The sequence below is a fragment of the Pleurodeles waltl genome, chromosome 2_1, assembly GCF_031143425.1.
Source record: "Pleurodeles waltl isolate 20211129_DDA chromosome 2_1, aPleWal1.hap1.20221129, whole genome shotgun sequence".
NCBI lineage: Eukaryota > Metazoa > Chordata > Amphibia > Caudata > Salamandridae > Pleurodeles > Pleurodeles waltl.
In genome coordinates, this window is record NC_090438.1 from 10,076,351 (window position 1) to 10,104,301 (window position 27,951).

Consider the following 27,951-nt stretch of genomic DNA (forward strand, 5'->3'; position numbering starts at 1 on the left):
GGTCTGTTGGACATGTAAATAACAGAAAACAAGACGTTTGTTACATTTGAGGAAACCTATCAAGATTTCCTGCCCTGGATATCTACTTACATTTGAAGTGTGTGGGATGACAGGAACTATACAATATTACCATAATCACCACTTAAAAAGCTAAATGAATCATGTTCTTATTCATTGTATGCACCTTTATTTCATGTGGATGGCCTCAAATCTGGTTTGGATCCTTCTCTTTCCCATCAACATGTTCTAATAAATAAAATGTGAAAAAGGGTGAAAGGAAGAAAAACATGGCGAAGAAGTAACAAAATTAAATAGCGAGGGAAAAAGGGAGGGACAGAGATAGAAAGCAGCTAGGGAATATATAAACAAGATTATAGGAAGGAATAACTATAACAAATTAATCCATTCTGATTCAATCTAATGCTTATATTTTTTGCATTTTTAAAATGCGCTCCTCTTTCTCATCACATTCATCAAGTTGCTTCAGTTTGGGGTGAAGCCATATGACACTTCATTTGCTCCATCTGCTTCACGGCTGCACTGAAATATTTGATTCATTAAGTTCAAAAGAGGCAGGATGTGGTTATAGTTTTTAATGCCCAACTGAATTTAAGATATTGTCGCCATGAATATCTCATGTACTTAACCACTTCCCCCAACAACATTTTCCAAAAATTCCTTTAAGAAGTCACTGAATTCAGCCTAAAGAAACAGAAATGTGATTCATGTAGTGATTCACTTGAGCACTGTTTGAAGTGGAGGATTCCCTGGACAAAATAGCTGATATATTCTGCTTGCAGCTATAGTACATGGAAGGGTAATTCAATGTTTTCTCTTTGCCTGTGGGGGTGTCAGCAAATAAATTCTCCCATCAAAGGGTTGTAGACAACACAAATGTTCTCCTTTAACCCACCACCTCTACACTATGGCTGATCCCTAAAGTGAGAAGAAAGATCACAGATGGCAGTAGCAGGGTTCAGACTGTGTGTAGACAAGGACAGAAATGGTGCCTATACCAGACTCTATTATGTAGTACAGCCCCTCATTGAATATAGTCGAGAGCAGCTCACCTGTGCTCCATGGTAATGTGGCCTTTATGAAAGGCCGGTGTGGCCTTACGCCCAGCTGTAGACAACCATAAGGCATCTCATACAATAAATTACGCATCTTGGCCTGGCCAATCTTGCTAATGATTAAAGTGGTTGTGTCTCTCTGGCTTGTTCCTTCTCCTTTACTTTGCTGTTTTGTTTTTTGGCAAGTTGTTTTGGTATGTTTTGTTTTAGATTATTGTACTCCAGTCTCAGCCTTAGCTAATGTGTACAAGGGTTGAGGTTTCATCTTTCTGAATTGTTGCTTTTTTCAGTCCTAGTGCCTAGTATTTCTATGTGTTTGATTAGGATTTCTTTTCCATTTACACCCTCACAAATAAGTACCTGGTATCTGACTATCAATAAAGACATTTTTGCTTACAAATTCTGCCTGTTCGATTTCACTTTGTGCATTTTAAGAGAGGACGTGTCCATTGGTAGGAAATAGTTTTCTCAGATGTAATTGATTTGTATTATTTAATTTCTGTTTTAGAATTTCTATTTAATATACTTTAACATATATTTAAACAAAACTAGGACAATGAGTGTTAAAGCAAGTGAAATGGACCCTGGAGTAAACAGATACATCAACCAAGCAGGTAAAGAAACAGACTTTCTAGAAGTGAATAGATGAATGAATAAAAAGTATAAATGTATCCTAAAAATAGCGCACTGTCCCTCAAAGCAGAAATTACAAAATAATTAGTCACAGAGGAGACAAATTCCCTACTTTAACATGTCTAAGGCTAACTCTTGCTTCTCAATCACCCTCAAAGGATCAAAACCCTTGTAATCACAAAAGGGGACTATTCACCAGTGTGGAAATGTATCCACTTCTAGTTAAATACATTTTACTGTGGCTCCCTCTTTCGAGCATTTCCCTACAAAAGTGACGGTGTTCTATACCATCACAAAAAAAACCTCTTGCGAACTCCAGCCTTACCATGGAGGCAAAGGGCACTCAAAACACCCCTCAAAGCCCACATACCTAACTCCAACCTTACCTGAAAGGTGAGTGGCCCTCAATACCCACTTCACACCACCCCATGTCTACCTCAAGCCTTACTTAGGAGGCGAATATCAATCAAAACAAACCTCAAAACTCCCCATGTCTAACTCCCCCCCCAACCTGGGAGTGAATAGCATTCAATAGCCCCCTCATACTCCTCTGTCTAAGTCAAGCCTTACCTGGGAGGTGAACAACAATCAATAAGCCCCTCATCCCCCCATGTCTAACTCCTCCCTTACCTGAGAGGCGAACAGCACTCAATACCCATCTCACACCTCCCATGTCAAATTCTATGTCAGGACCAGAGGCTCCGATTATGCTTCTTTTTCTATGCTTTAATATTTCAGCAGCCAATAGTTAAAGTAAACAAACAGTCACATGATAACTATAAAGATGGGCCATATAAAGTCTTGCCAACATAACACTGCCTCTGTCTTTGCTGCTCCGCAGCCAGTAAAGAGCATTCTCACTTTCCTATCCTACTCAATATTGTGCTCTTTGCTTAAGCGATTGTATTTGTTTTGCACTGCGCGTCAACAACGTGTTCTATTCTATTGTTTTTAAGGCTGTTTGACCCCTCGAGGCGATCACCGATAGCACCAACCTCTTTTTATTGCCTTTAGAGGGAGTGACGCATGCTTGCGCTTTCTGACTCCCAATCAATGCGATTCATCTGGGGAACGCGTGGAAGTGTGCTCTCAGTCTTGGACGACTCGCAGTGCTTCTACTGGCTCCTGTGGATGCCCTGCCTCGACAGAGTTCAGCAGGGCTGTAAAATTCTTGCAGAGGCCCTGCCCAGAGCTTGTTTCAGTCCTTGTTTCCCTCCACTCTTTAATCTGCGCACTGTGCTGGCCTTGATTTGCTGGGGTATATTAAAAGTTTGACTTTTGTCTGCGGTGCCCCCCCCCCGAATAACCCCTTTGGGGCTCTGAGTTTTTTCCTGAATCAAAAAACTTTGTGGAATTCTAATATATTCTCCTAAAAAAGGTATAATAATGGCAGATGAATACTGGGATACAGATGATAATTACTTTTATGAGGAAGACCCCGCTAGGTCATTTCAACAGAACCTGGTCCATGCCCTGGATGCGGGAGTGCGTCAGATGGTGAAAGCCATTGCTCCCTTGAAGCATCCTCTATATGGGATTGCGCAACAGTAGGAATGGCTTACCCCTCCCCCTTCCGATGCACCAAAAGGTCTAGGAAAAAAGGATCTATAGTCCAAAGTGCCTCATGCAGTGGCCTTTGAGAAATTGGCAGTGTCTCTGTCCTCTGACCACGCTTATAGCGTACCCTTTACCTTCCATGATGAAACGGGGTCAGATGATTTAGACTCCCCAGGCTCACAGAGTTCGGATCAAGAAGTAATCCCAGAATCTGGCAAACGGAAGAAAAATAGCGGCATACAGAACCACCTAAACAGCCCAAGGTTCTTACATACGAACTCAGGGATGTCATACATCCCAGATCCACTTCCAGGGTTCCTACGTTAAAGGTAGCAGATTACGTTGCTTGCCCTATCCATCAAGACTTTGACAAAGATGTACGGGCACAACTACGGTCGGAATGTCCCAGACCAGACCTATCTGATAAGGTGAAAGACACCCCGGAGGTGGACCCCACCATTGGTACCTACCTTAAAAAGTTCACCAAGGACCCTAAGAAGGGTTTAGACTGGGCATGGAAATCATGCCAGGGCAAGTTATTGGACATGTCGGGTCCATTAACAAAGATTTTGGAGATGGCTTTCCACTTCAAGGAGTCTCAGGTACCTATTGATGCAGAGGTTTTGGTGGTGTGGGCCCACCGTGCCACATGCTAGCTGGGCAATGTGAACTGCACTATTTCTATCGGACGCCGCAGATCTATCTTAATGAAATGGATGCTAAACTAGCTGATTTAACCTCCTCAGAGGCTGGCCCTTTGTCCCAAGGTCTCCTCTTTGGAGAGCCCTTTTTGAAGGAGCTGCCTAAATGTGTCGCAACATATTCCAAACTGAACAAAGCCCAGGGATCTATCCAAAATGTCATTTGCCCACTTTTCAACAGGGCTGGATGCTTAAGGGGGCAAGTGTTCAACCACGGATACAAACAAGGCCCGCAGAGAGAAGACTATTAAAGAGGTAGTAGTGGCTATCAGGAGCATTCCGCCACCTTCTACCCTTCCACAGTGGCGGCCCATCCTTTAGGGCGGAGGGGCCAAGCCCCCCCACCTTTTGCCCCTCATGAAGAGTGTCTATCAGGCTGAACAAAGGTCAGCCTGACAGACACTCTCCATGTTCAGCTCAGGCAGCCAGGAGCAGACATGCACGATTTGTGCAGACTCCTGGCTGACTGAGCTGAACTTTGCTGGGCTGAGGAGGTCACAGCTCCTATGGGCGTGACCTCTTTGGCTCAGCAAAGGTGCCTTGAGGCCCTCCCCTGGGTGACGAGGAAAGCGTCACCAATTGACACTCTCCCTGGGCGCTTCAGGTTTAAGCCCTGAAGTGCCCAGGGCGAGTGTCAATCAGTGACACTTCGTCACAGAGTGGGGTGGGGTCAGCAGTCTCACTGACCCCATCCCACTCTGTAACGAGGCTGGGACTGCTGCTTTCCCTCATTGGCTGACCTCAGGTCAGCCAATGAGGGAAGGCAGCAGTCCCAACCCTCCTGGGACCTGGAGGCTGAAGGTAAGTGTATGTGTGTATGTGTGTGATGTTTTAAATTGAATGTTTGGTGCGCGCGTGCATGTTTGAGTGTTATGAGTGTTGTTAATGGATGTGCATGCATGTGTGTGTGTGTGAAAGAATGAGTGTGTGCGATCTTTTAAAATGAATGTTTGGTGTGTGCGTGCATGTTTGAATGGTATGAGTGTTGTTAATGGATGTGCGTGCGTGTCTGTGTGTGAAAGAATGTGTGTATGTGTGTGTGTGTGTCCCGCCCCCTCCCTCCTAAAGCTGCTGGCCACCACTGCCCTTTCAGAAACCCGCTGCAACTGAGGGCATTTCAGAAAAGGGCAAGTTAGGGGCAGCCAGAGCAACTTCGAAGAGGCTAGAACCACAGGTAAGAATTCTTCATTTATCAGAGGTTTCTCTGGTGGGAGGAACACAAATATTTATCCACAACTGGTACAAAATTTCACAAGACCCATGGGTTCTAGAGATAATACGAGGTTTCTAAATGGAATTCCACGAGATACCAGTATAAACTCTATCCTCTCACACAATGTATTTTTCCCAACTCGAGCAGAGCTTCATAAATGCAGAGATTCAGTCTCTGTTAGAGAAAGAGGCCATTCAGAAGTACACCTGAGAGGGTTTCTCAGCTCTATCTTTCCAGTCGAAAAGATAGGAGGAGGATCAAGATTGGTTCTCAACCTTCAAGATTTTAATTATTGGAAACTGTACCATAATTTCAAAATGGATAGTATCCATCTTTTAAGGGACATCCTCCAAGAGGGAGATGGGATGGTGCTCCTAGACCTGAAGGATGCTTATTTGACCATCCCTGTTTTTCCCCCGCACTGTCATTTCCTTTAGTTTCTATGCAACAACGTGTGCTAAGAGTTCAAAGTACTTCTCTTTGGTCTTTCTTCCTCACCTTGGTGCTTCACGAAGGTGATGAAACCGGTAGTAGTCTCTGAGGTCTCGAGGGGTTCGGTTCATCATATACCTGGACGATATTATTAACATGTCCCAGTGCCGGCACATGACTTTAACTCAGTTAGAGTGGACTCATCTAGATTGGACTATTGTTCTTCTCCAGGATGTGGGATTTATTGTCAACGACCAGAAATCGGTCCTGACCCCGTTCCAGAAGTTAGAATTTCTGGGGTTCCAGATAGACTCTATCTCTTCCCAGATGATGCCGGATCACACGGGAGGTCGATGGTCCTTGATGGAACTGGACTTCCATATCAACTGCCTGGAGCTGTTGACAGGTTTGTTTACAATTTTTAGTTTCTCAGCAGGGAAAGCAAATTGCTGCATTTTCATCTGTATGGAAAACATTTCAGCGCTTCGTTATGTGAACAAGCTGGGCGGGACCAGGTCCAAGATGCTCTCAGAGATAGCCAAGGATTTTTGGCATTTTTGTCTGCAGAATTGCATTTCGGTGACAGCGGAATAACTTCCAGGTCAGTGCAGTGTGATAGCCGATTGGCACTCTCATCACCTCTGAGATTTCAGCGATTGGAGGCTTCTCCCACAAGCCTTCCGTGTGCTGATTCGCAGATGGGGTCATGCAGTGTAGACCTCTTTGCTTGTCACCTGAACTGTCAACTTCCAATATTTTTAAGTTGACATCCGGACCCGGAAGCCCAGGCAACGGATGCGTTTCTCCAAGTTTGGAGCCCATTTTGGAATTATGCATTTCGCCCTTTTGGTATGAGTCCCAGAGTGTTAGCTCAAATGAGACGTCAGACAGCGGAGACCATTTTAGTGACCCCACTGTGGAGAGTTCAACCTTTGTTCCCAAATGTGTTGGAGCTTGCGTGTGCCCCCTGGTTCTTCTTCTATGGCATTGGAACCTTTTGTTAGATCAGGGGGCCCTTCCACATCCTTTGATACACACAGGTCAACTCTCTTTAGTGGGCTGGCTGGTTTCAGGGAAAGATGGTATATCCCAGGCCTTTCAAAAGACGCTCAGCAGTTCATTAGTCTCCCTTGTTCAGCAGGTACTCATAAGAGATATGCCTCCGCATGGAGTTGTTGTGATTGGTGCAATTCACGGAGTGCAGATCCCATTAGAGCAGATTGCCATTTGATTGACAATTTTCTTTCCTCATTAGCTGCAAGCAGAATCGCTTAACAGTCTGTGAAAAACTTCAGATCAGCCATTTCAGCCAGCCACTCCTTTGTATAATGGACTCCGGTAGGTCAATTACCCATTGTTTGCTAGTTACTTAGTGTTATTCGGATATTCAAACCCCTCAACCACATTTCTTTTTTTTTTTTGGGATGTGAACACAGTCCTCAGGTACTTAGATTCTTTAACAAAGTAATTAATATCTATTGTGGAAACAGTTGTCAGCCAAGTTGACCATGTTGCTCTGTCTTATCTCTTGCAAGAGAGTTTCTGATGTGAAGGCTTTAGACTTAGCAGGTAGGCAATTTTCTCCTGAAGGAGTTTTTTTCTAATATCTAGGAGGACAAAGGGAAGTTCCAGAATGGTATCATATCCAGCTTTCCCAGGTAATACTAAGTTATGTGTAGTTCAATGTCTGAAGACATATGAGGCCAGTACAGCTGAATTTCTATCTGATATGCAGGGTAAATTATTGATTACAGAAATCGTTTCATCCAGTAACTACTGCAATGCTGGCTAGATGGGTGAAAAGGCTTCTTAGTGAAGCAGGTATTGATACTTCAATTGTTGGAGCGCATTCCGCAAGGGGTGCTATGGCTTCTAAATCATTTGCTTTAGGGTCTTGTTTAGAAGACACCTTAAATGCTGCAGATTGGTCCTCTGAGTCTACGTTTAAGAGCTTTTACTATAAACCAATACTAGATGTGGTCTCAGTTGTGATGGATCAGCTTTAAACTACCATAATCGGAGCCTGCGGTCCTGACATAGAATACAAAAATGTCTAGCGTTCCCGATAAAGAATTTTCAATTCTATTAAGGACAATGAGGCGAGAATTATCCCACTCAGTCAGTTTGCATATGACAGTATAACTATTTTGTTTCTTACTTTGATATTTCAGTGTTATGCATTATGTTTCTGTATTCTGATGCTATAAATTGTTCCCTCCCTCTGTGTATATTATTGCACAATGATTCTTCTCACAGTGGGTAGAACGTGAAGATTACGACTTTTGTTTTCTTGTTTCCTTTTTAGGACAGGAGGATAAATGATCTAGCATATGTCCCGGATGTCTGGATGCCATTGGAGTGTTTGGTGCACTGATTGTTACTTAGCAGGAACAGTCGGAGGACAGTTCTTCCCAGTTTTGGATGACTTTAGGTCCCTTGGGAAGTGGTTTTGGTTTCTGTGTTGAATATGACTTCATTGGAAACGTTTTGAATGCTATTGCTTTGAATTGCAAAGAAAGAGGAAGTGTTATGTTGGCAATAGTATTTATATGGTCCATCTCTATGGTTATCATGTGACTGTTTGTTTACTTTTACTATTGGCTGCTGAAATATTAAAGGATAGAAAGAGAAGGATAATCCTCACCTCTGTGTCCTTAACAGAATTGAAAATTCTTTGTTGCGAAAGCTAGACTTTTTTTCACTCTAGTTCAACCTGTTAGGTGAACAGAACTCCATCTTTAGAAGGGGAGCTAAATTACAGCCACCTGCTTTTGTTGTGAAAGAACGTTACTGCATACAGCAGCACTGGCACACAGATGACCACCCAAAACGTGGTGAAAATAAACATGCTGGCTTTCAGAAAAAACGGTGTCTGCAGTATACTAACTGAGCATGGTTGGGGACAGCACAAACCCTGCATCAATCCTGTAATTGGTCGCACAAGTGGGGCATCTGCTACTCTATCCCTCTGTGCAGGTGTGGGGACCCTGGTCCTGAGATCACATGGAGACTTGATCCTCTGAAGCTCTATAATGGGGGCCTATGTCCTGAGATCACATGGAGACTCGATCCTCAGTGGCACAGCAGTGAACACATACGTCCTGGGTTCACATGGAGGCTCATTCCTAAGAAGTGCTTCAGTGGGGACCCTGGTCATGGAATCACATGGAGACCTGATCCTCAGAAACACCTCCGTGGGGAACCTGGTCCTGAGATCACATGTAGACTCAATCCTGAGAAGCAATAGGGTTTAAATCTGGGACCAGCAACTGTGGAGCTAATAATTCAAGTAGAAATGGCAAGGAGGAGAAAGCTAGACATAAAAGGTAAGAAAACCCTATTGAAGAGGTGTGGTAAATGGAAGGAACAGAAGTAAAAGAGAATGTACATATGTGCCAGTGGAAGCTCAGAAGAAGAGCAAAGAGAATACAATGGACTGTTAAAGTAAAGGAACACCAGGTGGCCGAGGAAGGTGCAGGACTCTACAAAGAGTTCCTGGTAGCTGAAGGAGGTGCAGGATTCTAGAAGGAGGTTTCGTGGCTGAAGAAAGGGCAGGATTCTTGAAAGAGTTCCTTGCTGCTTAAGAAGGTGCAGGATTGTGGAAAGATTTTCCTGTGTCTGAAGAAGATGCAGAATTATAGAAAGGCTGCCTGGTGGCTGAAGAAGATGCAGAGTTCCAGGTGGGAAAGAAGGGAGAGGATTCTAGACAGAGCGGTTTGTGGCTGGAGAAGATGAAGGATCCCCAAAGTCTGGCTGAAGAAGGTGTGGGGTTCTAGAAAGAGTTCCTGGTGGCTGAAGAAGGTGCAGGATTGTAGAAAGTGTGTCTGGCATCTGAAGAAGGTGGAGAATTATAAAAAGAGTGCCTGGTGTCTAAAGAAGGTGCAGGATCATAGAAAATGTTTTCTGTGACTGAAGAAGATGCAATATTATAAAAAGGCTGCCTGGTGGCTGACAAATGTACAGGGTTCCAGGTGGGAACAAAGGGACAGGATTCTAGAAAGAGAGCTTTGTGGCTGGAGAAGATGTAGGATTCCACAAGTATGTCTTGTGACCGAAGAAGGTGCGAGGTTCGGGATGATAAAGAACAATGTAAAGAGGATCCACTGGAGATGGAAAGCAAACACTGTTGAGAGAGAACTGAAGATATTAAAATTATATGAGGGAAGTTGTAGATGAAGGGGCCTTTAGCCTTCCGGACCACTTCATATACAGCAATACGAAGTAGAGAATTACAGCTTCTGGGCTAAGAAAGGAAAAGGCTAGAGAGAGCAACTTGTCAGACAAGAAAGTCAGGAAAGGATGAATGCATTGAGAGGGGAACAGGGTCTGATTTAAAGGTGGGTGGTAATGGGACATCCTGCCTCTGAGTTTCCCCCCTCGTTTAGAGAGTGTGACACTTTGTGCTCCCATCCCTCACCGCATCAGGCAGTGGTGATAAAGCCACAGGTGGTGTTAGACTGCTGTACTAGGGTTGCTGGTCGTTTACCCTAGAATGGCCATTTTGTTGCTATCTAAAAGTTATAGGTGCAGCACTAGTACAGTAACAGATGCACTATCACAGTGACCACGGCCATGGCATTACTGGGCTTCTATAGGGCTGGATCAGTCGACAGCTTTAGAATAAATTAATTGTAGGAAAGTACCATCTTGCCTGGCATGTTACCCCCATTTTATATGTATGTAAGTTTGTTTTTGCCTGTCTGACTGGGATCCTGCTAGCCAGGACCCCAGTGCTCATAGTTTGTGGCTTGAATGTGTGTACCTGTGTAGTGACTAACTGTGTCACTGAGGCTCTGCTAACCAGAACCTCAGTGCTCATGCTCTCTCTGCCTTCGAAATTGTCACTATAGGCTAGTGACCATTTTCACCAATTCTAATTGGCACACTGGAACACCCTTATAATTCCCCAGGATATGGTACCTAGGTACCCAGGGTATTGGGGTTCCAGGAGATCCCCATGGGCTGCAGCATTTCTTGTGCCACCCATAGGGAGCTCAAACAATTCTTACACAGGCCTGCCACTACAGCCTGAGTGAAATAACGCCCAAGTTATTTCACAGCCATTTTACACTGCACTTAAGTAACTTATAAGTCACCTATATGTCTAACCCTCACTTAGTGAAGGTTAGGTGCAAAGTTACTAAGTGTGAGGGCACCCTTGCACTAGCAAAGGTGCCCCCACATAGTTCAGGGCAATTTCCCCGGACTTTATGAGTGCGCGGACACCATTAACGTGTGCACCACATATAGGTCAAAACCTATATGTAGCTTCACAATGGTAACTCCGAAAATGGCCAGGTAACATGTCTAAGATCATGGAATTGTCCCCCCATGCCAAATCTGGTATTGGGGTGCCAATCCCAAGCATCCCCAGGGCTCCACTATGGACCCCGGGTACTACCAAATCAGCTCTCTGGGGTTTTTTCTGCAGCTACCGCTGCTGCCACCCCACTGACAGGGTTCTTCCCTCCTGGGGTCTGGGCAGCCCAGTCCCATGAAGGCAGAACAAAGAATTTCCTCTGAGAGAGGGTGTTACACCCTCTCCCTTTGGAAATAGGTGTTGAGGGCTGGGGAGGAGTAGCCTCCCCCAGCCTCTGGAAATGCTTTGAAGGGCACAGATGGTGCCTTCCTTGCATAAGCCAGTCTGCACCAGTTCAGGGAACCCCCAGTCCTTGCTCTGGCGCGAAACTGGACAAAGGAAAGGGGGGTGACCACTCCCCTGTCCATCACCTGCCCAGTGGTAGTGCCCAGAGCTCCTCCAGTGTGTCTCAGACCTCTGCCATCTTGAATCCAGAGGTGTGAGGGCACACTGGAGGCCTCTGAGTGGCCAGTGCCAGCAGGTGATGTCAGATACCCCTCATGATAGGTGCTTACCTGACTAGGTGGCCAATCCTCCTCTGAGGGCTACTTAGGGTCTGTGGGCTTTTCCTCAGATAACGACTTGCAAGAATTGACCAGAGTTCCTCTGCATCTCCCTCTTCGACTTCTGCCAAGGATCAACGGCTGACTGTTCCAGGATGCCTGCAAAACTGAAACAAAGTAGCAAGAAGACTACCAGCAACATTGTAGCGCCTAATCCTGCCGGCTTTCTCGACTGTTTCCTGGTGGTCCATTCTTTGGGGGCTACCTGCCATCATCCTGCACTGGAGGCCTCAAAGAAATCTTCCATTGGTGGATGGAATCTTCCCCCTGATCCAGCAGGCATCAAACTTCAGAGTCACGAGTACTCTGGGACCCCTCTCATAATGACGAGCGTGGCCCCTGGACCCAAGTGACCCAGACTGTCCAGTGGTCCAACTGTCCACAGTTGGAGGAGGTAAGTCATTGCCTCATCTCTCCAGACAGTAATCCTGTGTACCAATTGGACTGAAGCTGCTAGTGCTTCAGTGCACATTTCCAAGGAATCCTTCATGCACAGCTAAGCCAAGGTCCCCAGCACTCCATCCTGCATTGCTCAACTTCCTGAGTTGACCTCTGGCTTCGTGGGACCCTCTGTCTCCTCTCCTAAGTGGCGCCATCCTGGTCCTCCCTAGGCCCGGGCAGCATCCTTTTTCTTCAACTGTGTCTCTTGCAGCTAGCAAGACTTGTTTGTGGTCTTTTACCAAACAAACAACTCTGCATCCTCCAGCACTCCGTGGGACATCTTCTGCATAAAGGAGAAATTCCTAGCTCCTTTCGTTGTTGCAGAATCTTCAGCTTCTTCCGTCCATTTTGTACCTTCATCCGGGGTTTAGTGGGCTCCTGCCCCTCCTGGACACTTTCACAACTGGCCTTGGCGCCCATCTCTGCATAAGCCAGTCTACACCAGTTTAGGGATCCCCCAGCCCTGCTCTGGCGTGAAACTGGACAAAGGAAAGGGGAGTGACCACTCCCCTGACCTGCACCTCCCAGGGGAGATGCCCAGAGCTCCTCAAGTGTGTCCCAGACTTCTGCCATCTTGGATATAGAGGTGCTGGGGGCACACTGGACTGCTCTGAGTGGCCAGTGCCAGCAGGTGAAGTCAGAGACTCCTTCTGATAGGCTCTTACCTGTCTTGGTAGCCAATCCTCCTTTGTTGGTAGCCAAACCAACTTTTCTGGCTATTTAGGTTCTCTGCTTTGGGGAATTCTTCAGATAACAAATGCAAGAGCTCACCAGAGTTCCTCTACATCTCCCTCTTCACCTTCTACCAAAGGATCGACCGTTGACTGCTCAGGACGCCTGCAAAACCGCAACAAAGTAGCAAGATGACTACTAGCAACCTTGTATCGCTTCATCCTGCTGGCTTTCTCGACTGTTTCCAGGTGGTGCATGCTTTGGGGGTTGCCTGCCTCCTCTCTGCACCAGGAGCTCTGAAGAAATCTCCCTTGGGTCAACGGAATCTTCCCCCTGCAACCGCAGGCACCAAAAGACTGCATCCCTTGTCCTCTGGGTCCCCTTTCAGCACAACGAGCGTGGTCCCTGGAACTCAGCAACTCTGTCCAAGTGACTCCCACAGTCCACTGACTCTTCAGACCAAGTTTGGTGGAGGTAAGTCCTTGCCTCCCCACGCTAGACTGCATTGCTGGGTACCACGTTATTTGCAGCTGCTCCGGCTCCTGTGCACTCTTCCAGGATTTCCTTCATGCACAGCCAAGCCTGGGTCCTCGACACTCCTTCCTGCAGTGCACAACCTTCTGTGTTGTCCTCTGGCGTCGTGGGACTCCCTTTTGTGACTTCGCATGGACTCCGGTTCACTTTTCTTCTAAGTGCCTGTTCAGCTAGTTCTGCGGGTGCTGCCTGCTTTTGTGAGTGCTCCCTGACTTGCTGGGTGCCCCCTCTGTCTCCTCCTCCAAGTGGCATAATCCTGGTCCCTCCTGGGCCACAGCAGCAACCAAAAACCTCCATTGCGACCCTTGCAGCTAGCAAGGCTTGTTTGCTGTCATTCTGCATTGGAACACCTCTGCAAGCTTCATCGCAACGTGCTACATCCATCCTCCAAATGAGAAGTTCCCAGTCCTCTTCTTTCTTGCAGAACTCCAAGCTTCTTCAAACAGGTGGCAGCTTCCTTGCACCCTCAGCTGGCATTTCCTGGGCTTCTGCCCACTCTTGACACTGTCGCTACTATTGGACTTGGTCCCCTTGTCTTATAGATACTCAGGTCCGGAAATCCACTGTTGTTGCATTGCTGGTATTTGTTCTTCCGGCAGAAACCCCCTATCACGACTGCTGTGCTCTCTGGGGGTAAGAGGTGCACTTTACACCTACCTTTCAGGGTCTTGGGGTGGGCTATTTTTCTAACCCTCACTGTTTTCTTACAGTCCCAGCGACCCTCTACAAGCTCACATAGGTTTGGGGTCCATTCGTGGTTCGCATTCCACTTTTGGAGTATATGGTTTGTGTTGCCCCTATACCTAAGTGCTCCTATTGCAATCTACTGTAACTTTACACTGCTTGCATTACTTTTCTTGCTATTACTTATCTAATTTTGGTTTGTGTACATATATCTTGTGTATATAACTTATCCTCATACTGAGGGTACTCACTGAGATACTTTTGGCATATTGTCATAAAAATAAAGTACCTTTATTTTTAGTACTTCTGTGTATTGTGTTTTCTTATGATATTGTGCATATGACACCAGTGGTACAGTAGGAGCTTTACCTGTCTCCTAGTTCAGCCTTAGCTTCTTTGCCATAGCTACCTTCTATCAGCCTAAGCTGCTAGAAACACCTCTTCTACACTAATAAGGGATAACTGGACCTGGCACAAGATGTAAGTACCTCTGGTACCCACTACAAGTGAGGCCAGCCTCCTACACCACTCCCAAGCCAAATAACACCTATTTTCAAAGGAAGAGGGTGTAACACCCTTCTCCCAAAGGAAATCCTTTATTTTGTCTTTCTGGACAACAGGAGGGCAGACACCTTTCCTGGGCAACAGGAGGACAGAACCCTTCTGAGGTTTTCCAGGCAGCAGCTGGGGTCCTCGAAGGAGTGCATGGAACCATACAACCAATACGGCGTTGGGGTATGATTCCAACATATTTTATATGAAACATGCCTCGGTTCACAGTTGCCATTATGCAGCTGGGCATAGATAGCGACCTATATCCAGCACACGTGTAAAATGGTGTCCCGCACTCACAATGTCCAGTAAAGGGGGTTCTTGAGTTTGTGGTGGCACCTCTGCTAGTGCAGGGGTGCCCTCACACACAAGTACCTGCACCCTGCCCTCTGAGCCATAGGGGTGACTTATAGTGACCTGGTGCAGTGACCTATGATGAAAACAGGTGCATGCACCCTGTTCATGCAGTCTGCAATGGCAGGCCTGCAGAACCCTTTGCATGGGCTCCCTATGGCTGGCAGAATAATTGCTGCTGCAGCCCATAGGGATCCCTGGAACCCCAATGCCCTGGGTAACTAGGGACCATATACTAGGAACTTATATCTGGGCACCAGTGTGACAATTGTGGATGAAATACAGACTTTTATGAAAGAGAGCATAATCGCTAGGGTCCTGGTTAGTAGGATCTCAGTGAACACAGTCAACCACAGTAGCATCAGGCAGAAAAGGGGGTAAACATGCCAAGAAAGAGGGTGTTTCCCTACACACACACACCCAAACGAAGGACAAGAAGGCTAACCTTGCCCAGATGAGTCTTCATTGTCTAAGTGGAAATATCTGGAGAGTCCATCTGCATTGGAGTTGTTACTCCCAGGTCTATGTTCCACTATATAGTCCTTTCCCTGTAGGGAATTGGTCCACCTCAACAATTTGGGGTGTTCTCCATTCATCTGTTTAAACCATAAGAGAGGTTTGTGGTCTGACTGAACAATGAAGTGAGTACCAAAAGCCTCCCTCTCTGTGGTTGACCAACACTTTTCTCTGGGGGTCAACCTTCTGCTTATAAAAGCTACTGGTGATCCTGGCCCTCTGTAGTAAGTTGTGAGATAACTGCCCCTACCCCTACCTCTGAAGCATCAGTATGAACTATGAATTTCTTGGAGTAGTTAGAGCTTTTTAGAACAAGTGCAGAGTGCATGGCCTGTCTGAGCTCCTCAAATGCTTTTTGACAGCTGGAATCTATAATACCTTTTTAGGTATCTTATTAAATGTGAGGTCATTAAGAGGGGTGAGACAGCATAATCACTGGGGTCCAGGTTAGCAGAATCCCTGTGAACACAGTCAAGCACACTGACATCAGACATAAAAAGGGGGTAACCATGCGAAGAAAGAGGGCACTTTGCTACAGTCAGCTGATGGACAAGTGTAGGTGGTGTCAGCTGATGGATGGACAGGGTGGGGTGAAGACCAAGTGTTGTCGGCTGATGAAGGAGTCTAAAGATACTTCAGCCTAAAAAAGAGTGAAGAGGGGTTTCGGTGGCTATGGAAAAGAGTATGTGGTTTCACCTGATGGATGAGACCGAATGGGGTCAGCTGGTGGATGAGCCCGTGTGGTGTCAGCTGATGGATGAGACCGGGTGTTGTCAGCTGATGGATGAGACCAGTTGGTGTCAGTTGATGGAGAAGATCTGGTGGTGTCAGCTGATGGATGAGACCAGGTGGTGTCAGCTGATGGAGAAGACTGGGTGGTGTCAGCTGATGGATGAGACTGCATGGTGTCAGCTGATAAATGAGGTGGGTGGTGTCAGCTGATGGATGAGACCGGGTGGGTTTAGCTGATAGATGAGATGCATAGTGTCAGCTGATGGAAGAGACTGGGTGGTGTCAGCTGATGGATGAGAACGGGTGGTGTCAGATGATGGATGAGACCGGTAGGTGTCAGCTGATGAATGAGACCGGTTGGTGTCAGCTGATGGAGAAGATTGGGTGGTGTCAGTTGATGGATGAGACCGAGTGGTGTCAGCTGATGGATCAGACCGAGTGGTGTCAGCTGATGGATGAGACCAGGTGGTGTCAGCTGATGGATCAGACCGGGTGTTGTCAGCTGATGGATGAGACCAGTTGGTGTCAGCTGATGGAGCAGATCGAGTGGTGTCAGCTCATGGAGAAGATTGGGAGGTGTCAGCTGTTGGATGTGACCGGTTGCTGTCAGCTGATGGAGAAGATTGAGTGGTGTCAGCTGATGGATGAGACCACATGGTGTCAGATGATGGATGAGATGGGTGGTGTCAGCTGATGGATGAGACCGGGTGGGGTCAGCTGATGGATGAGACCGGGTGGTGTCAGCTGATGGATGAGATTGGTGGTGTCAGCTGATGGATGAAACTGAGTGGTGTCAGCTGATGGATGAGACCGGGTGCTTTCAGCTCATGGAGAAGATTGGGAGGTGTCAGCTGATGGATGAGAATGTGTGGTGTCAGCTGTGGAGAAGATTGGAAGGTGTCAGCTGATGGATGAGACCGCATGGTGTCAGCTGATGGATGAGACCGGGTGCTTTCAGCTCATGGAGAAGATTGGGAGGTGTCAGCTGATGGATGAGAATGTGTGGTGTCAGCTGTGGAGAAGATTGGAAGGTGTCAGCTGATGGATGAGACCGCATGGTGTCAGCTGATGGATGAGACCGGGTGCTTTCAGCTCATGGAGAAGATTGGGAGGTGTCAGCTGATGGATGAGAATGGGTGGTGTCAGCTGATGGAGAAGATTGGGTGGTGTCAGCTGATGGATGAGACTGGGTGGGGTCAGCTGATGGATGAGATCGCGCGGTGTCAGCTGATGGATGAGACCAGGTGGTGTCAGATGATGGATGAGACCGGGTGGTGTCAGCTGATGGATGAGACCGGGTGTTGTCGGCTGATGGATGAGACTGCATGGTGTCAGCTGATGGATGAGACTGGGTGGGGTCAGCTGATGGATGAGATCGCGCGGTGTGAGCTGATGGATGAGACTGGGTGGTGTCAGCTGATGGAGAAGATTGGGTGGTGTCAGCTGATGCATGAGACCGGGTGATGTTAGCTGATGGATGAGACCGGGTGTTGTCAGCTGATGGATGAGATGGGTGGTGTCAGCTGATGGATGAGATGGGTGGTGTCAGGTGATGGATGATATCGCGCGGTGTGAGCTGATGGATGAGAACAGGTGGTGTCAGTTGATGGATGAGACCGGGTGTTGTCACCTGATGGATGAGACCGGGTGGCCATCAGTCGTTGGAGAAGCCAATGGGGATCACTAGGGGGAGGAGCCTGTGGGCGATCTAAAGGGTGACACTCAGTGATTGGCTGATGAGGGGCTTTGGAGAGTTCCCGAATTGGATACCTTCGCATTTCACATGCTTTTGTAATGTGAGCCTGTCTGCTGGTGTCAGAACTGCTTTCAAGCAATGGTTGTGATCTTATTATGAGCTCCAAGTATTTGTCTATTAATGAGAGAAGTCTATTCCTCTATGTGCCTAATACCTTTCCTGACCGCTAGACGGCGGCGTTGTGCAGGATACATTGAATCACGCTGCTGCCTTTACCACTGGCCACTTACAAGGCGTTTAAATGCAATTATGTCGTTAAAAGGAGTCACATTAACAACGTATTTACGTGTCTTCAACCTGAGCCCAGTCGCCTCGCGGTTTTCACTGAGTGCATTATAATGAGGGACGGGGCGCCACGGAGTTGCTTGAGGTTGAGGTGCAGGCAGCAGACTGAGGGGCGCTGGGGTGTTGGGGAGGGATGAGCATCTCACTGACCTCACAGCAAGAGACCCTCCGCTCGAGCCTGTGGCACTGACTGACCAAAAGTGCAAGCAAAGCACCGCGGGAGTCAGTCTTCAAGGTTTAACTCAGTTAATATGGAATAGAACACACATAGGATCAGTGTTTAATCAGTCATCCTCCAATGTACAAAAACACACCAGTGGTGTATGTAACGGTGCCATGGAAGGCCGATGCTGCCCAGTGTCTGCACACTGACACATGTCCACCCCCAAACCTGCAGCCTCCTTTCTGGATCCAGAGGTGTTCTCACCAAAGTGCATTAAAATACCTCGATGGAGCTGTCTGCCGTGTAAAACACGTGCGTGACTGATATTCTCAGACTATTGTTTGAAAACCTACTGGGTCCTGAAGGACTGAGTCAAGGGTCAGGCTCGGTCACCCCACCTCCTGGCACCGTCCTAGGACCGAGGATGTGGGGCCCCTCCCATGGATGTGTCAGTGTTTGTGGTGGGGCTGTGCCCCCCAGGAGACAGGCAGATGTCTATGTCACTCCCAGAGCCTTGACTCTCACATAAAGCGCCTGCTACCCTTACTGGTATGTCAGGACATGTTCGTATGTAGATCATGAGGGGCCTCACAGAATACACAGAGCCCTTCATGTGGTGGCAGCAGGAGCCTCGGAGTCCCCCTGGGACCGGTCCCAGGTCCGGGGATGGGGGCCTCCTCCCCATGGATGTGTCAGTGTTTCTCTGGAGTCCCCCGAGGAAGCCTTCACGGGGTGGACCTCATGGGCCTCGGGGTCTCCCTGACTCCCCCTGCCCAGCCCAGTATTTATTATCTGCGCCCGACTTAGGGGCGGGGGTACACTTTACACACCCCTGGATCAACTACCCACGGTCTCAACTAACACTCCCAAGTTACCTCAGTGGGGCCACAGTACACACCCCTTCCCTCCCAGACCACCTTCAGGATCTGTGGATCAAGGCCCTCCTGTAGGAGGCTGGCCTGGCTTGTAGTGGGTACCTGGTGGTACTTACACCTTGTGCCAGGTCCAGTTATCCCTTATTAGTAGATTAGTAGTGTTCTAGCAGCTTAGGCTGATAGAGGTAGCTATAGCAGAGCAGCTTAGGCTGAACTAGGAGACATGCAAAGCTCCTACTATACCACTTATACCATATAGCACTATATCACAAGAAACACAATACTCAGAGTTACAAAAAATAAAGGTACTTTATTTTAGTGACAATATGCCAAAAATATCTCAGGGGATATTCTCCCTTAGGAGGTAAGTAACATACAAAAAATATACACAATTAACCAAATCAGGTAAGTAAAACAGTTAGAAATAGTGCAAACACTGTCAAATACAATAGGATGCAATAGGCCTAGGGGCAACACAAACCATATACTAAGAAAGTGGAATGCGACCCACAATGCACCCCTACGCTAGTGTAATGTGTAGAGGGTCACTGGGAGTGTGAGAAAATACTAAAGCCCGTATTTATACTTTTTTAGCGCCGCATTTGCGCCGCTTTTTGACGCAAAAGCGGTGCAAACTTACAAAATACAATTGTATTTTGTAAGTTTGCGCCGCTATTGCGTCAAAAACTGATGCAAATGCGGCGCTAACAAAGTATAAATATGGGTCTAAGGGTGTAAATGAGACCCCATCCCAACACCCTGGAAAGTAGGAGTAAAGTACTACTATTTCCCCAAGAACACACTAAAGTCGTGATAAAGGATTGTGCAAGGACCACAACTGACTGCAAAGCACTGAAGACGGATTCCTGGACCTGAAGACATGTAAAGGAAGGGGACCAAGTCCAACAGCCGCTAAAGTGTCCGGGGGGCAGGAGCCCACTAAACCCCTGCTAAGGAAGAGTTTAGTATGGCACAGCAGACCTGTCCACACAAGAGGGTCTTAGACAGCAAGCTGTCAAACAGCAAAAGGGAGATATCACTGATAGCCATAAAGTTTATTGGGAAGATAATCTCCTCTGTACTGAGGCAAGGGACCCTAAACCTGGTACTTCCAGAAGATTGGTCATCTCCCTGCAGTACAGGGAATTTATTCGAACTTTAGCACATAATATCCCCTTAGCTGGATATCTGGGCCAGAGCAAAACATGGGACAGACTTGTTTCACATTTCACTGGCCTCATATGTCACAGGACACAAAGGAGTTCTGTCGCTCCTGTGTGACCTGCCAAGCCAGTGGCAAGACTGGTGGCACACCTAAGGCCCCTTTAATTCCACTTCCAGTTGTTGGGGTGGCCTTTGTCAATTTCCTTAAACTTTACTATGATAGGGCTGACATAACCCTGCTTATGGCCAGAGATGAGGGGCAGGAAGAAGAGAGTTGCCCTCTCCCTGACCTCTTCTCCACCACTGAAGCTGATGGCTTAGTGGAGTGAGTTGTACTGGCAGATTGCCTTACTGCTGAGCAGACGGACAACTGCATAAATCTCCTTGGACAATTGTCTGACCTCTTCTCACTAGTCCCCGGAACAACTACCTGATGTGACTGGAGACAGTCTACCTGTCAAAAGTAAAATTTATAGACAGCCTGACCATGTCAGAGACTGTATCAAACAAGAAGTACAGAAAATGTTAGACCTTGGAGTGATTGAGCCCGCTGAAAGTTCCTGGGCCAGCCCAGTGGTGCTTGTCCCCAAACCACATAGTAAAAAGGAAAGAAAGAAATTTGGTTTTGTGTGGACTATAGGGGTCTCAATCAAGTAACAAAAACTGATGCTCACCCTATACCCAGGGCAGATGAGCTAATAGATACACTGGCATCTGCCACGTATCTAAGCACTTTTGATTTAACTGTAGGGTATTAACAGATTCAGATTAAATTATCAGAAGATGCAAAATCAAAGACAGCATTTTCAACCATTGGAGGGCACTATCAGTTCACAGTTATGCCTTTTGGACTGAAAAATGCACCTGCCACTGGTGCCCATCTCTGCATAAGCCAGTCTACACTGGTTCAGGGATCCCCCAGTCCTGCTCTGGCGCGAAACTGGACAAAGGAAAGAAGAGTGCCCAGAGCTCCTCCAGTGTGCTCCAGACCTCTGCCATCTTGGAAACAGAGGTGCTGCTGGCACACTGGACTGCTCTGAGTGGCCAGGGCCAGCAGGTGACGTCAGAGACTCCTTCTGATAGGCTCCTTCAGGTGTTGCTAGCCTATCCTCTCTCCTAAGTAGCCAAACCCTCTTTTCTGGCTATTTAGGGTCTCTGCTTTGGGGAATTCCTTAGATAACGAATGCAAGAGCTCATCAGAGTTCCTCTGCATCTCTCTCTTCACCTTCTGCCAAGGAATCGACTGCTGACCGTGCTGGAAGCCTGCAAAACTGCAACAAAGTAGCGAAGACGACTACTGCAACTCTGTAACACTGATCCTGCCGCCTTCTCGACTGTTTTCCTGGTGGTGCATGCTGTGGGGGTAGTCTGCTTCCTCTCTGCACTAGAAGCTCCGAAGAAATCTCCCGTGGGTCGACGGAATCTTCCCCCTGCAACCACAGGCACCACAGAACTGCATCACCGGTCCTCTGGGTCTCCTCTCAGCACAACGCCTGAGTGAGGTCCCTTGAACTCAGCAACTCTGTCCAAGTGACTCCCACAGTCCAGTGACTCTTCAGTCCAAGTTTGGTGGAGGTAAGTCCTTGCCTCCCCACGCTAGACTGTATTGCTGGGAACCGCGTGTTTTGCAGCTACTCCGGCTCCTGTGCACTCTTCTAGGATTTCCTTTGTGCACAGCCAAGCCTGGGTCCCCGACACTCTAACCTGCAGTGCACGACCTCCTGAGTTGTCCTCTGGCGTCGTGGGACCCTCCTTTGTGACTTCGGGTGAGCTCCGGTTGACTCCACTTTGTAGTGCCTGTTCCTGCACTTCTGCGGGTGCTGCTTGCTTCTGAGTGGGCTCTTTGTCTTGCTGGACGCCCCCTCTGTCTCCTCACGCAATTGGCGACATCCTGGTCCCTCCTGGGCCACAGCAGCATCCAAAAACCCTAACTTCAACCCTTGCAGCTAGCAAGGCTTGTTTGCGGTCTTTCTGCACGGAAACACCTCTGCACGACTCTTCACGATGTGGGACATCCATCCTCCTAAGGGGAAGTTTCTAGCCCTTGTCGTTCTTGCAGAAACCATAGCTTCTACCATCCAGTGGCAGCTTCTTTGCACCCACAGCTGGCATTTCCTTGGCATCTGCCCACTCCCGACTTGATCGTGACTCTTGGACTTGGTCCCCTTGTTCCACAGGTACTCTCGTCAGGAAATCCATCGTTGTTGCATTGCTGGTGTTGGTCTTCCTTGCAGAATTCCCCTATCACGACTTCTGTGCTCTTTCGGGAACTTAGGTGCACTTTGCACCCACTTTTCAGGGTCTTGGGGGGGGGGCTATTTTTCTATCCCTCACTGTTTCCTTACAGTCCTAGCGACCCTCTACAAGGTCACATAGGTTTGGGGTCCATTCGTGGTTCGCATTCCACTTCTAGAGTATATGGTTTGTGTTGCCCCTATCCCTATGTGCCCCCATTGCATTCTATTGTGACTATACATTGTTTGCACAGTTTTCTATTGCTATTACTGCATATTTTGGTATTGTGTACATATATCTTGTGTATATTTGCTATCCTCATACTGAGGGTACTCACTGAGATACTTTTGGCATATTGTCATAAAAATAAAGTAGCTTTATTTTTAGTATATCTGTGTATTGTGTTTTCTTATGATATTGTGCATGTGACACTAGTGGTACTGTAGGAGCTTCACTCGTCTCCTAGTTCAGCCTAAGCTGCTCTGCTAAGCTTCCTTTTCTATCAGCCTAAGCTGCTAGACACCCCTCTACACTAATAAAATGTGGGCCTGGTGCAAAGTGTAAGTACCCCTTGGTACCCACTACAAGCCAGTCCAGCCTCCTACACTGAGGAGGTAGCCACAAACTTCCCAAGCTCCTTCACGAAGGGTTCCCCGAAAAAGTTGCTTTGCGATATTGGGACTGCTTTGGAAGATAAGAGTATCCCAAGTTTGGGGTCAATCTATATCAAGAGAGATCATATTTTTGTGAAAATGGCACAATTGTGGTTTCTTGCCAGACAGACCACCTGTTGTGCCCAGTTTGCCACAATGTCGGTGGGCATTGGTGACCCTGATTGCTTGGATAGTTCTGCCAGCACTATTATCTTGGTTAGGGATCCTAAAACGTCCAGGAGTGATCAATCCCTTTTTAGGGTCCTCCATATACTTAGAAAAGAAAGTACAAAGTTTTGGGTCAATAGAGGGAATGACTGCCACTTTACCCTCCAGTGCTGGTCTAGGGCACTCTGCACGTAGGTGGGCTCTCACCTCCTTATCGAAGGGGTGGCGGATTTTCCTGTCCACCTTAGATTCTGGGACCCACTCCAAAGACCTAGGGTGGTAGATGTCTTCAGGGTCTAACATAAGAGTGTCCTCTTGATCCCCTTCACCATAGCCGGTGGTCGCAGTCGGGTGGCAAGGCCTGCCCAAGTCGTACCTCTCATCTGATAAACCCTCTTCAGCAATATCACCCCCCAAAATCGGGGAGACCCCTCTAATTCCAGGGTGACTTTGTTGCCAGGCTCTCCGGGCAATACATCATCCCAGCAGGGTAAATTATTTAGCTTGCACGCACTCTTGCAGAAGGCTTACCATAATCGGTCGAAGCCCTCAAGGTGCCCCGTCACATTTTAGGGGCCTGGAAGAGGTAGTGCTAGTTGAGGCACTATTGCCTACCCCTGTGTCGCCCAGGATTCCTGAAGAGTTTGAGACCTGTTCCATACGTCTGTCCATCCTGTCCTGCTGGGGTACCAGTACTTTGGCAATCACCTGTGAGAGGAGCCTGTCCACCCCTGCAGGAAGGTGGCGCTGAGGGGGCCATTCCTCCTCTGGTGTCAGGTTAGGGGAATAAGAGTGGTCCTCAAAGGAGTCAATTTTTATTGGGGTGAGAGCATTTGTGGTCAAAAAGCCATGTAATCTGTACACTAGGGTGTCATTATGAACATGGCGGTAAACACCACCCCTCCGGCGGTAACTACCGCCAACAGACTGGCGGTCCAAATCACCAAATAATGAAGCCAATGAGATGCAAGTACTGGTCCATCCGCACACTGCCATATTTGTAGTCCCGACTATGACGGAGGAGACTGCCCACATGCTGGCGAAAAGGCCCTACCTGCCCACCAGATAATAAAACACAAGACCGCCATCAGTTCCGGGGCGGGAACCACCGCCAAGCAAAGCGTGGCAGAAACAAACAATGTAAAAGGACACACTCACCAGAGGTACACAGAAAAGGCCGATGCAGACATGGAGAGATGGTTGGAAATAATGCCAGTGCAGCTCCTTGCCATATACCTCCAGGACTGTGACTGCCGACGAAGACGACAACGGTAATTACTGCAACCTAATACACATGGGCACAGTTACACACCCACCCCACCCACACCGCAACACACTCCCAACCCCTCCCACATCCCAAACCAAACATACCATAAAAAAATGTACTTACCAGACACAAGCCAACAAAGACCAGCACCAAAGTACACACATGTGCACATCACCCCTCCACAGTGAAACGCTGCACAACATCACCATATTGTGCCAACAGCACTACTGGGCACTGAAACTTTATTTACAAAAACATTACGTCAAGTCCAAATAAGGCCATTTGCCAGTCCATAACAAATAGCCAGAAGGGCCAAAAGAGGGCGAACTTGACTCCTCAGGGAATAGGGGCAGGGGGTGGCGGGGATGGGGACTTACGTCTGGAAGAAAGGGGCTTGGGCTTAGGTTTGGGAGGTGAAGGGGGTTTTGGCTTGCCCTTGGAAGGAGGGGGAGTGGGTTGGACCAGGAGAAGGCAGAGGGACCTGGGGCAACACGGGGCCTCTTCCTCCCTGGGGAAGAGGCACAGGAATGGGAAGGGCGGATTGGGACAGACTTGGACGTGGAAGTAGTGGACTCGGCAAGTAGACGGGCATGTTTAGGGACGAGACGGGATGGGCCTGTGAATTCGAACAGGTCGCAGTTGGAGGGGATTTGGAGGCAGGTCTGGGAGTGGAGGTTGAGGGAGTGCTTGTACAAGGTGTAGGTGTGCCGGACGTGGATGTAGTTGCCTGTAAAGTATGCTGATGTGTGGTGGATGTGTGTGGTGTGGATGTCTGCGATTGTTTGAGTGTTTTGGAGGGAAGGGGGCGGACACAGTGGGACAAGACAGGCTGCCATGTAGGAGGCTGGCCTGGCTTATAGTGGGCACCTTGTGGTACTTACACTCTGTGCCAGGTCCAGTTATCCCTTATTAGTAGAATAGAGGTGTTTCTAGCAGCTGAGGCTGATAGAAGGTAGCTATGGCAAAGCAGCTTAGGCTGAACTAGGAGATATGGAAAGCTCCTACTATACCATTTATATCATATTGCACAATATCATTAGAAAACACAATACTCAGAGTTACTAAAAATAAAGGTACTTTATTTTAGTGACAATATGCCAAAAGTATCTCAGAGAATACTGTCACTTAGGAGGTAAGTAATATACACAAGTTATATGTACACAAACCCAAAACATGTAAGTAACAGTAAGAAAGGTAGTGCAAACAATGTTGAATCACAATAGGATGCAATAGGTAAATATAGGTCTAGGGGCAACACAAACCATATACTCCAAAAGTGGAATGCGAATCACGAATGGACCCCAGACCTATGGGAGATTGTAGAGGGTCGCTGGGACTGTGAGAAAACAGTAAGGGTGTCCAAAATACCCCACCCCAAGACCCTAGAAAGTAGGAGCAAAGTAACCCTACTACCCCAGAAAGACACAATAGTTGTGATAGGGGGATTCTGCAAGAACCACAAGCACCAGCAAAACACTGAAGATGGATACCTGGACTTGAGGACCTGAAAAGGAAGGGGACCAAGTCCAAGAGTCGCAATAGTGTCGAGGGGGGGCAGGAGCCAAGGAAACCCCGGATGAAGGTGCAAAAGGGCTGCCTCTGGGTGGAAGAAGCTGAAGATTCTGCTACAACGAAAAGGGCTAGGAACTTCTCCTTTGGATGGCAGATTCCCTACGGTGTGCTGGATGTTGCAGAAGTTTTCCACGCAGAAATACTGCAAACAAGGTTTGCTAGCTGCAAGGGTCGCAGAGGAGGTTTTTGGGTGCTGCTGGGGACCAGGTAGGACCAGGATGTCGCCCCTTGGAGGAGGAGCCAGGGGGGGCGCTCAGCAACTCAGAGAGCCCCCCGCAGAAGCAGACAGCACCCGCAGAAGTACCGGAGCAGGCACTTGGAATTTCTGTGAACTCAGAGTCACAAAAGGAGGGTCCCACGACGTCTGAGTCCTACTCAGCGGGTTGAGCACTGCAAGATGGAGTGCTGGGGGCCCAGGCTAGGCTGTGCACAAAGGAATCCTTAGAGAAGTGCACAGAAGCCGGAACAGCTGCAAATCATGCAGTACACAGGTTTGCTGTCTGGCGTGGGGAGGCAAGGACTCACCAAATTTGGACAGAAGGGCCACTGGACTGTGGCAGACACTTGGACCAAGCTCCTGTGTTCCAGGGACCACACTCGTCAGGATGAGAGGGGACCCAGAGGACCAGTGATGCAGTCTTTTGGTGCTTGCGTTAGCAGCGGGAAGATTCCGTGGACCCACAGGAGATTTCTTCTTGTCTTCCAGTGCAGGATGAAGGCAGACAGCCCTCAGAGCATGCACCACCAGTAAACAGTTGAGAAAGCCGGCAGGATGAGGCACTACAATGTTCCTGGTAGTCGTCGTGCTACTTTGTTGCGGTTTTGCAGGCGTCCTGGAGCAGTCAGCGGTTGATCCTTGGTAGAAGTCGAAGAGGGAAGTGCAGAGGAACTCTGGTGAGCTCTTGCATTAATTATCTGAGGAATAGCCCAGAGGAGAGACCCTAAATAGCCAGAAAAGGAGGTTTGGCTACCAAGAAAGGAGGTTTGGCTACAAAGAGAGGTAAGAACCAGTAGGGGTCTCTGACGTCACCTGCTGGCACTGGCCACTCAGAGCAGTCCAGTGTGCCCCCAACACCTCTGAATCCAAGATGGCAGAGGTCTGGGGCCTCCCCTGAGAGGCACTGGTCAGGGGAGTGCTCACTCCCCTTTCCTTTGTCCAGTTTCGTGCCAGAGCAGGGCTGGGGAATCCCTGAACCAGTGGAGACTGGCTTATGCAGAGATGGGCACCATCTGTGCCCATCAAAGCATTTCCAGAGGCTGGGGCAGGCTACTCCTCCCCAGCCCTTCACACCTATTTCCAAAGGGAGAGGGTGCATCACCCTCTCTCAGAAGAAATCCTTTGTTCTGACTTCCTGGGCTGCCTAGACCCCAGTAGGGCAGAATCCTGTCTGAGGGGTTGGCAGCAGCTGCAGTGGAAACCCCGGAAAGGCAGTTTGGCAGTATCCGGGTTCTGTGCAAGAGACCCAGGGGATCATGGAATTGTCCCCCCAATACCAGAATGGTATTGGGGTGACAATTCAATGATCTTAGACATGTTACATGGCCATGTTCGGAGTTACCATTGTGACGGTACACATAGGTAGTGACCTTGTAGTGCACGTGTTTAATGGTGTCCCCGCACTCACAACGTTTGGGGGATTTGCCCTGAACGATGTGGGGGCACCTTGGCTAGTGCCAGGGTGCCCACACACTAAGTAACTTGGCACCCAACCTTCACCAAGTGCGGGTTAGACATATAGGTGACTTATAAGTTACTTGTGTGCAGTGAAAATTGGCTGTGAAATAACGTGGATGTTA

General features: G+C 48.0%; 1 protein-coding gene across 1 annotated transcript in view; it reads left to right on the forward strand.

Moving 5' to 3' along the window:
• LOC138270102 (uncharacterized) overlaps positions 1–7,931 on the forward strand; it is a 76,897-nt gene extending 68,966 nt beyond the window's left edge. The window contains exons 6-9 of the mRNA XM_069218845.1: positions 1,582–1,687; positions 3,627–3,865; positions 5,841–6,015; positions 7,915–7,931. Of these exons, the coding sequence (XP_069074946.1) occupies positions 1,582–1,687; positions 3,627–3,865; positions 5,841–6,015; positions 7,915–7,931 (537 nt within the window). The remainder of the gene's footprint in view (positions 1–1,581; positions 1,688–3,626; positions 3,866–5,840; positions 6,016–7,914) is intronic.
• The last annotated feature ends 20,020 nt before the right edge of the window (positions 7,932–27,951 follow it).